Source organism: Corvus brachyrhynchos, unplaced genomic scaffold (genome assembly GCF_000691975.1).
Source record: "Corvus brachyrhynchos isolate BGI_N302 unplaced genomic scaffold, ASM69197v1 scaffold904, whole genome shotgun sequence".
Lineage (NCBI taxonomy): Eukaryota > Metazoa > Chordata > Aves > Passeriformes > Corvidae > Corvus > Corvus brachyrhynchos.
This window is the reverse complement of record NW_008237536.1, coordinates 671,988-685,168: the sequence shown is the minus strand read 5'-3', so window position 1 is coordinate 685,168 and position 13,181 is coordinate 671,988. Positions and strand designations below refer to the sequence as shown.

The 13,181-nt window shown below is 60.1% G+C and overlaps 1 protein-coding gene across 1 annotated transcript in view; it reads left to right on the top strand.

Annotated features, from left to right (window-relative positions):
* PIK3R6 (phosphoinositide-3-kinase regulatory subunit 6) overlaps positions 1–13,181 on the top strand; it is a 26,444-nt gene that overhangs the window by 4,346 nt on the left and 8,917 nt on the right. Inside the window, exons 2-11 of the mRNA XM_017731594.1 lie at positions 3,660–3,756; positions 4,362–4,445; positions 5,447–5,538; positions 7,633–7,701; positions 8,251–8,383; positions 9,742–9,811; positions 10,183–10,366; positions 11,045–11,192; positions 12,112–12,198; positions 12,781–13,167. Coding sequence (XP_017587083.1) covers positions 3,744–3,756; positions 4,362–4,445; positions 5,447–5,538; positions 7,633–7,701; positions 8,251–8,383; positions 9,742–9,811; positions 10,183–10,366; positions 11,045–11,192; positions 12,112–12,198; positions 12,781–13,167 — 1,267 coding nt within the window. The 5' untranslated portion in view covers positions 3,660–3,743. The remainder of the gene's footprint in view (positions 1–3,659; positions 3,757–4,361; positions 4,446–5,446; positions 5,539–7,632; positions 7,702–8,250; positions 8,384–9,741; positions 9,812–10,182; positions 10,367–11,044; positions 11,193–12,111; positions 12,199–12,780; positions 13,168–13,181) is intronic.

The window sequence follows — 13,181 nt, the reverse complement described above, 5'->3', positions numbered from 1 at the left end:
TCTGTGGCGGGGCTGATAAAGAGCCGCGGGAAAGCTCAGCCGTGCCCGGGCGGTGAGTTTGTAGCTAAACCCGGGCTGTAGAGGCGCGGGGAGATGGCTTTGGGGCGGATAAATATAACCGGGAGAACGCGAGGGGATGTGCTCCGTGTGCCGCTGTGGCACCGCTGCCCTCGGGCAGACGGGGAGGGGGGACAGGGACATCCCCAGGCTGCTGTGCCAGCCCAGCTCCAGGTGGTGGCATTTGGGATCCACGGCAGGGTGTGCCGGGAGCAGAGAGGATCCCTGGACACTCTGGAGCTTCCCAGGGGAGCCTGGTTTGCTGCCAGCCCGGCTCCCACCACCGCAGGGTTTGGGGTTTTCTTTCGTGGCTTCAGCTATTTCTGCCTCGCTTCAGCTATTTCTGTGCCTCTCGTGCTTCAGCTGGTCGGGGGATTTGGGGTTTGGTGTTTCCGCCGGTGCTGATGGCCTGTGAGGCAGAGCAGGAGGGCTTTGGGGGGGCTGTGCAGCCCCACATTTCCAGGGGACAGCCTGAATCACTTCACGGTGGGGCTGAAGTGACTCACCTGGATGGACACACCCCCGTCCCTTTGTGTGGGATTTCCCATCTCACACCAGTGGCCTCACAAAGGGCTGAGCTTCAACCCCTGCCACGGGGCTGAGAGGGAAATACCCTTTTGTGGGGCCAGGGATGAGCTGTTCCTCCCGTGGTTCCTGACAAGGGTGAGTGAACGTGGATCCTCCTTCAAGGAGGACAAGGAGCAGCCCAGCCTGGGCTGTGTGTGGGGACCGATGACCCTACCGGGACAGTGACCTGCTGGCTGTACCTGCTGGTGCCCAGGACCCTCCAGACACACCCAGAAGTGTTGTTTGATCTGCTGGAATCCACCTGGTGACAATGGCCTTGGTGCCTGTCCTGCTCATGATCAGCCCTCAGAGAAGGGGGAGGGCACTCGGGGCGGTGTCCCCGGCACTCGGGGTGCTGTCCCCAGCACTCGGGGTGCTGTCCCCAGTGTTCCTCCCTGCCTGTAAGGATTAGGGAAGGGACAACCCTGGAGCGAGGTGACAGCTTCCTTGTGCACACCCAGGCCTGAGCAAACGGGGATCCCTGCTTGGGAGGAAGGAGCTTCAGAGGGATGAGCAGGGGGAGGATGGAGAAGTGGGAGGGAGGCAGAGGCTGGAGGATCCCAAAATGGGACATAACTTCACCTTGGATTAGCTGGGCTGAGACAGAGCAGCCGTACAAACTGCTCCCCACCCTGGGCCCCCTCTGCCCTGCAGAGGAGGGGCTGAGGAGGCGCTTGCGGGGTGCTCAGCCAGGTCCTGCTCTTGCTGTCTCCAGCACCTGTAGCTTGGAACAGGAGGATTCCCTTTAAGCCTGCAGTTCCCTTTAACCCACGGCTTTATCTGCCCCTGTCCAGGGTGAGCTGCACTTTCACTGCCAAGCCCTTCACTTCTAAGAATAGACCCAGATGTTCCCCACAACTGCCCCAAACTCTTGGGAAAGGTGGCTTTTAGGTCACTAAGGGCTTTTGCACTACAAATCTCAGAATTATTGAAACCTGAAGGAAGAAATGGCACTTCTCTTCTTGCCCTTCCTGTTTCATTTTTTTTCCTGCAAAAGGCATAAAATCCAGCTGATGCCATGGGTATTTTAAGAATTGCGGAGAGGAAGTGGAGATTTGCAGCTCTGCAAAGAAGTGGGATGAATGCAGAGAAGGCTCTGGTCTTGCTGAGCTGGCAGACAGCAAAACACCCGGCTTTGGGATGAGCTGTGCCTCGTGTCTGCCGCAGGGGAGGGAGGAGATCCAGGGGGAGGAGGGGGACAGAGCAGAGAAACCCTCCTGGTGTGGATCAGGGAACCTTCCCGGGCTTCTGGGGAGCAGTGACGGGTTCCCGGATAAAGGGGCTGAGTCCAGCAGGCACTGGGACCAGTGCAGGGTCCATCCCCAGAAATGGGGACGATTTCCCTTCCTCGTGCCAGGGATCCTCTCAGGAGAGCTGTGGCAGGCAGAGAGGCTGCCTGGAGGCCGCTGCTCCCCTCCCTCTGGGCCGGCAGCATCCCCGCCTGCTGTGCGGGGATCGGGATGGGGCACGGTCAGTGCTCAGGGTCTGCCACCCTCACCCTCGGGGAGCACAGCAGGTAGAAAACATTCCCAGGGAAAAGGGGGAATTTCTGCTCGTTTGGGTTTTTCTGCTGGTCAAAACCACTCCTGTGAAAAGGGGGATTTTCCGCTCGTGTGGGTTCCTGTGCTGCTCACAGCCAAGGAGAAGCAGAGGCCAGAGCCTGGCAGGACCCTGACTGACCCCAGCCTTCCTCAGAGCCTGTTCCTGGGCATGTGCTTTCATCCTCTTCTCCCCTGACCCCTGCCTGTCCTCCCCTGGACAGCGTGGCTGGTTCTGAACGTGCTGGGGACCAGTTTTTGTCACTTTATGTTGAATTTTCGCGGGAGGCCCAAGCACTGGGAGCAAGCACAGGCACCGCGGGCTCAGCCTCAGCCACTCTTTGCTGCCAGGGAGGAAGAGGAGCCCTTTTGAAGCAGACAGGTGAACCGAGAACCAAAGTTTCTCGGGCGGGAGGAGCTCACGCCGGTCTTTGCTAAATTTGGAAGCTCTGCCGGGCCGTGGCCAGCAGCGCCCACCCCCGCACTGCCAGGAGGATGCGGATGTGGGGAGCCACCGACACCTTTAGCCACATTCAGCTGCTGCTTCCTCCGGCAGCAGAGCCGAGAGGAGCCCGGGGCGCAGCCCTCGGGGGCAGAGCCCGGGGGTCTCCCGCGGCTTCGGGAGCGCGGTGCTTTTCCAGCAGAGCTTTAATCCTGGGAATGGCAGTGCCAGCAGCTCCTCCCTGTGTCACGCTGCTGTTGGCGTTTGGTGCCTCGTGCACGGGAGGGATTGGGAGAACCATTCCCTGTCCTTCTGCAGCCTGGGATTCTAGGGGAGATCTGTGGGTTTGGAAACGAGGAGGGTTAACTGATGTTCTCCTGTGCCCCAGACTGACATTCCAGCGGGCACATCCCGGTCCTGGCTGTTAAAGGAAACCTCTGAGGAGTGTCTGGGAGCTGCTGTGAGCGGGATGCTCAGGGGCTCGAGTGGTGCATGGCAGGGGACACTCCCACACGTGTCCGTCCTCCTCCTGCAGCTGCAGACTGTTGGATTTGGTGATGGAGATTTACAGATTGAGGAACTACCTGGGTGCTGCAGCTGCAGACTGTTGGATTTGGTGATGGAGACTTACAGATTGAGGAACTACCTGGGTGGAGTTTGGCCCTAATTCTTCAAATTAAATAGAAAAACATCTTAAATAAAGGGAATTCGGGCTTTCCCTCCTCCTTTTTATTCCTAGATGAACCTTGCATTTCAGACTCAGTTTGGCTTAAATTGAACATTTCTTAAACCCTGGGAGGATGAGGATCCCGATCCTGCCCTTCTCAGGGATGCTGCTGCTCATCCCTGGGGAGCTCCTTGCTGCAGGATGCTTTGGGGGCCAAATATTCCACTGGGATCAGCTTGGAGCTGGAGGTTTCTGCCCCAAACACAGCCTGTGCTCACCCCTAGGGCTCTGCCTCTGCCCCACGGGAGGTCCCACGGGGTTCTGGTGACTTTGTGCTCTCCCTGATCTCCAGCCCCACCTAAGCCAAGTGTGTCCTCATTTTCTGCAGGCACGATCCCGGATCTGAGGCCATGCCCGTGTGGAGTGAGGAGCTCTGTGCAGTGCCCCCACGTGCTGCAGCCTCAGCCTGGCCATGGAGAGCCCAGGTGGGTGATGCTGAACCCCCGGGGGGCTGGGGAGGGGGGTCCTGATGAATGAACCCTCGCCCACCTCTCACACCTCGATTTCCCTCTGTTCAAGCACCTGGGTGCTTTCCAAGGCGTTGGCAGGTGCTGCTGGAAGATGGGAAACGAGGCACAAAGCACTGCAGGGGCAGCCGAAAGCTTTGCTGAGTGGGGAGCGCTCCGATCCGACAAAACACTTTTGAGTTTTAGAGCAGCTCAGTCCGGGCAGTGCCCAATGCTGAGGGGCTTCTGCTCCTCCCCAGTGCCCCGTTCTGGGTTCGTTTTGGTGGTTTCTGTATCTGATGTGAGGGGTTTTATTGACCGGGGGGAGAGGAGGGCTCTGCACGGCTCAGGCGTGAGCTGTCCTCGGCAGAGCTTCTGTGCCACACATCCCTGCAGGGGCACCTCGCTCTCCAGTTGGGCTCCAGGGCCACCAGTCCGTGGGGTGGCATTCCCGAGCCGCTCCAGTGGCCTTGGGGACAGCTCTGTTGATTCCATCGCGGCTCACCCGGGCTCTGAGGGCTGTGGGGAGGGTTCTGTCCCCTCCGGGGTGCTGGCCTGGCTCACGTCCCCGTTGTCCCTTGCAGAGGTGGAGTCGGACATCCTGCGGCGGGTGCGGGCGCTGCTGCGGGAGCTGGACGGGCACCACCCGTCCTGCCAGAGCGACCGAGGTGAGAGGGGCTAGCACGGCCCGGGGTCCGCTGGGCACTGCCTGGCCCCAACACCCCCCATTCCCCTCTCAGTGCCAGCAGGGGGATACGGTGGCTTCACTCATTTCCCCTTCCTGACCCTCTCCCGGAGGTGCCAAATCCTTGCTGAGCTGCATCCGTGCCCCAGCAGCCTCGGTCACCACCGTGTGGCTGTCCCCCCCTGCACAGCCCCAGCAGCCCCCTGCACGCCCCTCACTCGCCCGGGGCCAGCATTAAGCTGCGACATAAGTGCAGAGCCCCCAGCTGTGACACCGACCCCTCCCACAGCCCTGTCCAGCTCTCCGAGCTCCGAGCTGCGGTCCCGCTGTCCCTCTCCTCGGGGATGTTCCTTTGCCGTGCCCTGCCCAGCGCCTCCCTGAGGACTCGGTTATTTCCCTGCATTATGGGTTTGGAGGATGAAGCTGTTACAGCCTGGGGAAACGTAACGAAGTTTGAGAAATTGAGTTTGCTTGGAGCACACGGAATATTTTACAGTTAATTAAATTCGATTTTGCCTGGAATGAGCCTTGGCATCCTCAGGGCTGAGAGGTTTTGTGGTCCCCGCTCTGAGGGTGAGCTGTTGGCAGCCAGGGGCTTGTGCTGGGACCAGTAGGATCCGAAATTCCTTGGGGCAGGTGGGGAAAGCAGCTGGGCACGAACAGAGCAACAGAGGAACAGGAAGCAAATTCCACATCCCTGCTTTTCTCCAGCCCTAGGATCTCTAGGAGCCATTCCCAAGGGTTTCCCAGAATTAGATCCAATACATCAGTGCTGCACCCAGGCCCAGGGCAGGGGCTGGCCTGGCCCTTGCAGAGGCTCAGAGGTGGAGGCAGAGGGAAGAGGAGCCTGGTTTAGCTCTCAGTGATGCCTGAGCAGCGTGCCAGGGGGGATTTTTGCAGCTCCAGTGCTCAGGTCCCTGATTCCCCTGTGAAACCTCACCCTGATCCCTCCATTGGCGACCTTTCCTGGCTCTTGCTCCTCAGGAATGCTGCGATGGACCCTGCACAAGAAAATCGACCAGAATCCCAGCACCAGCTGTGTCCTGGTCAGGATCCTGGTGAAGGAGCTGGAAAGGGTGAGTGCCACCTCCGAGAGGGGGATGCCATCTCCGAGAGGGGAGTGCCACCTCGGAGAGGGGGATGCCACATCAGAGAGGGGAATGCCACCTCGGAGAGGGGAATGCCACATCAGAGAGGGGAATGCCACCTCGGAGAAGGGAGTGCCGCCTCCGAGAGGGGAATGCCACCTCGGAGAGGTGTCCTGAGTGCAGGGCTGCCCCCGCTGTGCCATGAGCTGTGCCATGAGCTGTGCCATGAGCTGTGCCATCAGTTGTTGTGCGCTGGGGGAGGCAGAGCGATGGGGCTCAGCTCCACCTCAAACAGGGGTTTCAGGGCTTTGAGGCCTGGCTGGGCACTGGGGCTCAGCACAGAGTGAAAACCCCTGAGGGACACCAGGGCTTGTCCCAGCTGATGCTTTGTCCCTACAGTGTCACTGAGCCGCGGCAGAGCCAGGAGCCCCCTCAGGCTCCTCCCTGCCACAGCAGCCCGAGGCAGGCAGCCCTTACACTGACAAACCCTCCCAGCCACCCCAAACTTCCCCCACCCCTCCCTCCGTGCCCTCAGGTAGAGCGGAAGTTCCTCCCCCACATCTCTCGTTTCTACCCCTCCCAAGCCCGTGCCCTGCCCTGGAGCCACCGGTGGAAACCTGCGAGGGCTTTGGGTTTCATCGATTTCTTACCTCATCTTCTGGTCTGTTCGAGCCTTCAGCAGCCTCTGCATCCTGGTGTGACCGCGTTTGTGGTCTGGGGACGTGTCATCTTCTGAGCCTGCCTCAGTTTACCCAGGGCCCTCGTTCCCCTCCTCCTCCTCCTCACCCCACAGATGAGCCCCCGCTCCTTGTCCCCCATCCAGAAACCTCCCTGGGCCATTTTCTCTGCATCTCTGCTACTTCTCCTTTGACCTGGGAGGCTGGAGCAGCCCTGCGGAGCTGTCACCTCCCTCAGCACTGCCGTGTCCCCCCGGTGCCAGCCCAGCCCAGGTCCCTGTGCACACACCCAGCACTGTGAACATCCAGCAGTGATCCCAACCCCAATCCCAGTTCCCAGCCCAGCCCTGATCCCAACCCCAGTCCCAGTTTCCTTGCTCCGAAGCAGCTCTGGGGTTGTTTGCAGGCTCTCTGTCTCGTCTTGAGGCAGTTCAGCTTCCATCAGTGCCCTGGAGAGGGATTTTATCCAGGGGCTTTCACAAATCCAGACAGGAACATCCACATCAGCCTTGGCTGTGGATTCAGGGATTGTCCCTGAGGATTTGAGGGCTGCTTTCCTCTGCAGAAGCCAGGCCAGTCCTCCCCTCTAGCTGTTATCACTCTGTCACTCTTATCTTCCCTTGCCCAGGAGGGTGTCAGCCCTCTTGCTCTGTAATTCCCTTCATCTCCCTGAAGCTCTTCCAGGAAATCCCTGTCACTTGGGGCTTTTGTGGGTTTTCTCACTCCTCAGCAGCTCTGAGCCATCAGCACCAGGCAGGGATGATAATTTAGCAATTTCATGCCTGAGTTCCTCCAGGGCCGGTCCCAACTCAGCAGTTCCCTGCTATTCGTTTATTGAGGTTTTCTCCGGCTCTGCTGCCACCGGCTCCAGTTAGCTCGGCTCCACCAGCACAGCGGCCCTGGGGAAAGGGGCCAGAGTTATCTTAGGGGTGGGAATTCTTTCCCAGGGTTATCCAGGGGCATTCTCAATGCTGGAGCTGTTGTTAGAGCCAGACCAGGCTGCAGGGTGGGGCTGGAGCATCCCTTGGATTCCCATGGGCCGGGATGGGGACCCAGGACGGGAACACCTCCCTGTTCCCTCTGCTCCCACCCCACCAATCCCAGGCCAGGCTTTTCCCAGAGGTTTTGTGTTCATGCAGGAGCGGAAAGGAGCTCCCCAATGAGCTCAGTTGGAAACCTTTGCTCGCCCTCTCCCATCCTCCCCTGTGCACCTCCCCAGGGACATCCTGCCCACCCTAAAAGCCTGTGGAGGGATCCCAAACCCCACCCTGATCCAGGGATCCCCCCTAAGCCAGGATGAATTCCCGGGCTCAGAGACAGAGCCTGGCATGCGCTGGGGGCTCTGGGGCAGCTCTGCCCCCCCCAGCGCCCTGCCAGGACCTGACTGTGCCCTCTGCTCCCACAGGCAGAGCGAGGGGACCTCCGGCACTACATCATCCCCCTGCTGCACACGCTGATGTACACCTTGATACAGGTGAGCTGCGCCTTGATAAGGGAGCCCGTGCCTTGATAAGGGAGCCTGCACCTTGATAAGGGAGTGTACACCTGGATACAGGGAACCTACCCCTTGGTAAAGGGAACCTACACATTGATACAGGAACCTACCCTGGGCCTCACTGGGGCAGCATCCAGGGACATCAGGAGTCACAGCAGGGGCCACCTGAAGCCACTCAGAACGTGGAACAGCCACTCAGAGCCAGCGAAGCTCTGGGACTGCCCCGGGTGGGCTCAGCTGTGCATTTCCCATGTCCCTGTGCCACGGGCAGTGCCAGGTCCTTCCACCTGACCCCTTTTCTGGAGGCCTTTCAGTGCCTGGTGGCACAGGAAGCCCCAACCTGGCCAAAAAAAATGTCCCCAAGCTCCAGTGGGTATTGCTGGAGGTTTCCAAGCCACTGCAGGGCCTGATCCTGCTCCATGCTTTGCATTTAAACCCGTGGTGAGTTTGGGGCAGTGAACTTGGTGCCCTCCCAGCCCGAGGGCTGTGTGGGAGCAGATTTAGGGATCACTCCCTGTCCCTCTGCAGGCTCCCTGCATCCCTGACGAGCTCTGTGCCAGGGTTTATGACTTCTGCAAGAGGCTGCTGACCCTGCCCAAGCCCTTCTGCACCATCGGGCTGGCCTATGCCAGCAGGCTGAAGGTGGAGAGGACAGCCCCAGGTAAGGGGGTGCCCCTGCCCCATCCCTGCCCAGCACAGGGGAGGGCTGGGCCCTCGAGGGGTGGTGTGAAGAAAATCAGCTCTAAACCAGCCCAAACCAGATCAAAACCTGGCCAAACCCAGCTCATTTTGGGGAGTTTTGGGGGATTTCCACACCTGAAGAGCTTTGCCTGATGCACTGAGCCATGGCTGGGATTCCTGTGGGACTGGACAAACATTTGGGGTTTTGGGAATGTGTTTGGGTGGGAGGGTTCCCCTCTCCTGGTCTCAGCCTGCTGAGCCTCTGTTACCATCAGAGAAACTTGGGATCATCCTGCTCTCAGTGTAGGCACAGCTGAGCCAAGTCCAGCCCACCTAATGCCAGAGATATCAATAGATGTTTATATACACAGACATCCTCTTTCTCTGTGGGAAACGAGCTGTTCTGCTCCCAGCCTGGACATCCCCGTACATTTTGAGGTGTCTCCTTTCTGCAAAGGGAATTTTCCATCTGGGATTGCGGCTCAGACCCACGTGGGCTCTCCGCCAGGCTGTGGCCACTGAGACGTCAGCGGTGGCTGCAGGAACAGCCCCGTGAGCGAAGCAAGCCCAAGAACACCTGGTTTCCTTTTTGGCTGTGTTCTTTTCCTCTGTTCTTATTAAAGTCCTTCTCGTTAAAGTTCTCTTTAACAGGAGCCTTCCAAAGCAATCCTTTAAAGCAGGGCAAGGTGCAGACACCCTGTGAGGGGGAGGTGAAACAGGAGAAACCTGGTGGGGAATTTTGGTGCCATTTTGGGGAGGCTCAGCCCACCCCCGTCACCCCAACCACTCCTCCCCAGCGCTGCTCTGGCTGGAGCTCCACGGGGCACCTTTATCTCCCCTGACTTTTGGTAGAGGAACGGTTCAGTGTGGAGAGAGGGGATCTCCCCCTCAGAGCACCACAGGGCTCACAGGGTGATTGTCCCTGAGCCAGGACAGGAGGAGGGATCCTCACCCCTGAGCAGGGGGAGGGGGAAGTGCCTCTCTCCTGATCCGGAGATCCCTGGTGCTCCTCAGATGCCCCCAAACACCAGGCCAGCAGCAGGGCTCTTCCTCCTGCTTCCAGCTCCGCTCCCAAGCTCATGATACCCTAAACAAAGGAAGGGAAACACAGGAAATTGTCCCAGAATAGAAGGGGGTTTCTTTTTCTGGAGCCTGGCCTATCTTTGTCCTTGACTATTTTTAGCTCTGGCCCAGTTCCGGGCTGTTTAGCCTCATCTCGGTGGGTGTTCCCTGACTTGGCAGAGCCACCTCAGCCCCTTCACCTGGGAGCAGCCCTGGCTGCTCCAGGAGCTGCGCTGCTCCTGCTGCTCTGACCCCGAGTGTTTATCCCCTTCTCAGGAACCTTGTACCAAAGGATGGTCATCTCCGAGCAAAGCCTGCGCAGCGCCCCGTACCCCTACCAGGAGAGGTGGGTGCTGTCTCTCTGCAGGGGGTGCGGCTTCTATTTTGTGGCCTCTTAGGGAAACCTGTCCTTTCCCGGCACTCTGAATTAATCTCCGCTGGAACAGACAAGCTGGGCCTAAACCACGTGGTTTTGGGGGACACGACTGGGTGACGTCCAGTACCTCGCTAAAACTTTGCACGGGGAGAGGCACATTCCTCCTGTGTCCCCAATTATTTTGGGAGGCAGGGAGCTGCCCTTGGAGGGGAGACAGGGTGGAGAAGGGGAATATCGACAGCAATAATCAAAAAAGAGAGATATGAGCTGCTCCTGCCAGCCCTGGTGTCAGTGACAGTGGATCTGCAGCTCCCTCTTTCCCCACCCTCCTGTCCCCGCAGGATTTTCATCTTTGCTGACCCAGAGCTGCTGCCCGAGGCCATCTGCACCGCCCTGGTCACCGACACCGAGGCGGCCCGGGTGTCCCAGAGCCCCCGGGGCTGCATGAGCTGCGTGGTCACCCACGCCCTGCAGGCGGCCCTGGGTGACACCTGCGACATCCACGGCCTCAGGGCTCAACTCCAGGTAGTGCAGCAGCTCCTCCGGAGCTTTTCCAATGGTCCTGCTCTGGCTGGACACCTTGGAGGGGCAAAAGGTGTTTTGGCAAGTGGAGAAACCCCCTCAGCTCCTCAGCGCTGGTCTCCAGCCCTGGCAGCCCCAGTGCTGGGCTGGGGTTGAACTCAAACACCCTTCAAATGGAAAGCAGCGGCTGCAGCAGAGCCAGAGTCTGGAATCTTTAGTCTGAGTGTTGGCTTTGCCACTGATACAGCTCCTCTGAGAGCCCCTGGGCACTGCAGGAACGTCTCAGGGGAAACGTTTCCATCAGTGTTCTCCAAAACCTCCTGGAAGGAGCTGTGGGGCCGCAGTAGCGCAGATGTCCGGCTCCGAAACTTTGCAGGAGCTCTCAGCAATTCCCACCCCAAGGACACTTTGTGTGCCTGCTGTCCCCATCTCCTGAGAGCCACCTGAAGTGCCAGCACTGCTGAGATGCCCCAAGGGACACAGTGCCCATCAGCTGCAAAGCTGCCAGAAAAGGAGCTTCGAGCAGCCAGCACAGCCAGCGTCCCTCCTGGGGACAAGAGGACGTTTGTGTCCTGCTGGGAAATTATTTTTGCAGGACTTGTTTGCTCTTTCTGCCCCTCCTGCCGCCCTGGCCATGGAGCACTCCCTGTTCCCAGGTGTTCACAGCCCCTCTCCCAACAGGCCCTGCCCCCGGGGGACGTGGAGCACTGGTTCCAGCAGGTGGTGGCGGCCGTGGAGTGTGCGGGGAGCGAGGGGGGCTCGGAGCGGGGCCAGCACACGGCCAGGCTGGAGAGGATCTACCACGGCCTCCTGGGCTCCCTGCCCGCAGGTGAGCCCCAGCCAGACATTCCCACCGGGGCACGGAGCCCTCATGTCCCCGCTGTGTCCCTGCCGTCCCCTTTAGCAGCGGGATCAGGCTCCTTGCAGTGACCCCGTGGCCAGCAGGGAGAGCTGGCCCTGGCGAGCAGATTTGTCACTGAGGAGAGGGACACTGGGAATTCCTGCCTGGGACTGGATGGGCTTTAAGGCCCCTTCCTGCCCAAACCTTTCTGTGGTGTGCTGGACGGTGGCACTGCCATCTCCTGCCATCCCTGCCATGCTCTGTTCCAGCCCGGTGCCACTCAGGACACACAGACTGTAACAAATTCCCCATCCACCACAGCTCCTCACACAGATCTGGGGTAGCCAGAGGGAAATGGGGTCATGGTTCCTCTCCTGGCTGCTCCCTGTGTCCCAACCCCTCCCCAGAAGAGCTGGAGACTGTCCCAGTGCAGGATAGGGGGAGGAGCGGCCGGTTGGTGCCAGGGGGGAGCAGGACCATCACCTTTTGGGGGCAGTGAGGGGTGTGGGACCATCACCTTTTGGGGGCAGTGAGTGTTAAAGTGTCCCACTGTTGTCCCAGAGCTCTCCTGGATTTAAAGGGTCGGTGTTGGTGGGATCAGAGGGTTCAGATCACCACGAGCACTGGAGGCCCAGTGCCAGAGGAGTGTTCATTTACTCTGCAGTCCCTCTGCTGGCTGCAAGGCCAGGTCCTTCACCCCTGCCTCAGTTTCCCCATTTTCATTTCTCCCTCCCACCAACGTTGTGGACACTTTGTGATGGCTCCGTTTGTGAGAGCAGAGGCCTCACAGCCTCACCTCTGGCTGAGAGAGCCCCGGGGCTGCCTCAGCCGGTGCTCAGCACCGGGGGGTTCGTGCTCCTGTGTGGGGAAATGCTCCCGCGTGCTCCAAGCATCCTTGTTTTCCCAGGGAATGCTCCCCAGGAAGGGCTGCAGGGGACCCCTCTGCCCAACCCCAACATCAGCTTCCACCTGTGGACAGAAGATGAGCAGCTCTGTGAGTGCCCCGGGGCTGGGGGGAGCTGGGTGGGGCCTGAGCCTGGGGGTCCTGTCCCAAAGGGGTCACTTAGCCCTGACCCTTGGGCAGGGAGTTTTGGAACCATTGTCCCAAGGCCAGGCTTGTGGAGATTCGTGCTGACTGCTCCAGCCTTCCTTCCTGGGATCAGGTCAGGGGATTTGGGGAGCGAAGGGGTGAAGGAGCTGGGGCTGCAGCAGGATGTGCCCAGAGGACCTGATTTTGTTGTGGCCTGTTTTTGTTGTTGTCCCTGGCAGTGCCCAAGGCCAGGCTGGATGGGGCTCTGAGCACCCTGGTCTGGTGGAAGGTGTCCCTGCCCATGGCAGGGGGTGGGAACAAGATGATCTTCAAGGTCCCTTCCAACCCAAACCAGTCTGGGATTCTGGGATTGGAACGGTGCTGAGCTCTCTCAGTGGGAAATGGGACGGAAAGGCTGACTGCCCTTGGGCCTGTTGCTGGAGATCTCTGCTCGGCAGCTGGCCTGGGGAGAGGGCAGCGGGGGCAGGACGGGGCTGAGGCTGGCAGTGGCCGGCTGTCCTTGCTGAGGCCGCTCTGTGCCCGCAGGGAAGGAGCTGGTGCTGTTCCTCCGCCCGCTGTCGCAAAGCTGCGAGCCCGACTGCCTCGGGCAGGACCTGGACCCCATCGAGATCCAGGACATCCTCCCGGACTGTGCCTGCTGCGAGCAGAGCCGCTTCTCCGTGCTTTCCACCGACAGCGGCATCGAGCGGGACCTGCCCGCCCAGGAGGAGCCGTGCGCTCCCTGCGCCGCGGACACCGAGCACTCCCGGCTCCACAGGAAGGGGGGCATCAAGAAAAAGCTGTCCCCGCTGGACAGCGTGGCCTTCCTGCAGGCTGGCAGCAGTGGCCCCGGGGGGAAGTCCCCCGGGAAGCTGCCCAGGAGGTCGGGAATGCACCCGGAGCCCGCGGCCCCGCTGCGGGGGCTGGACCCCGGCCGCCGGCGCACG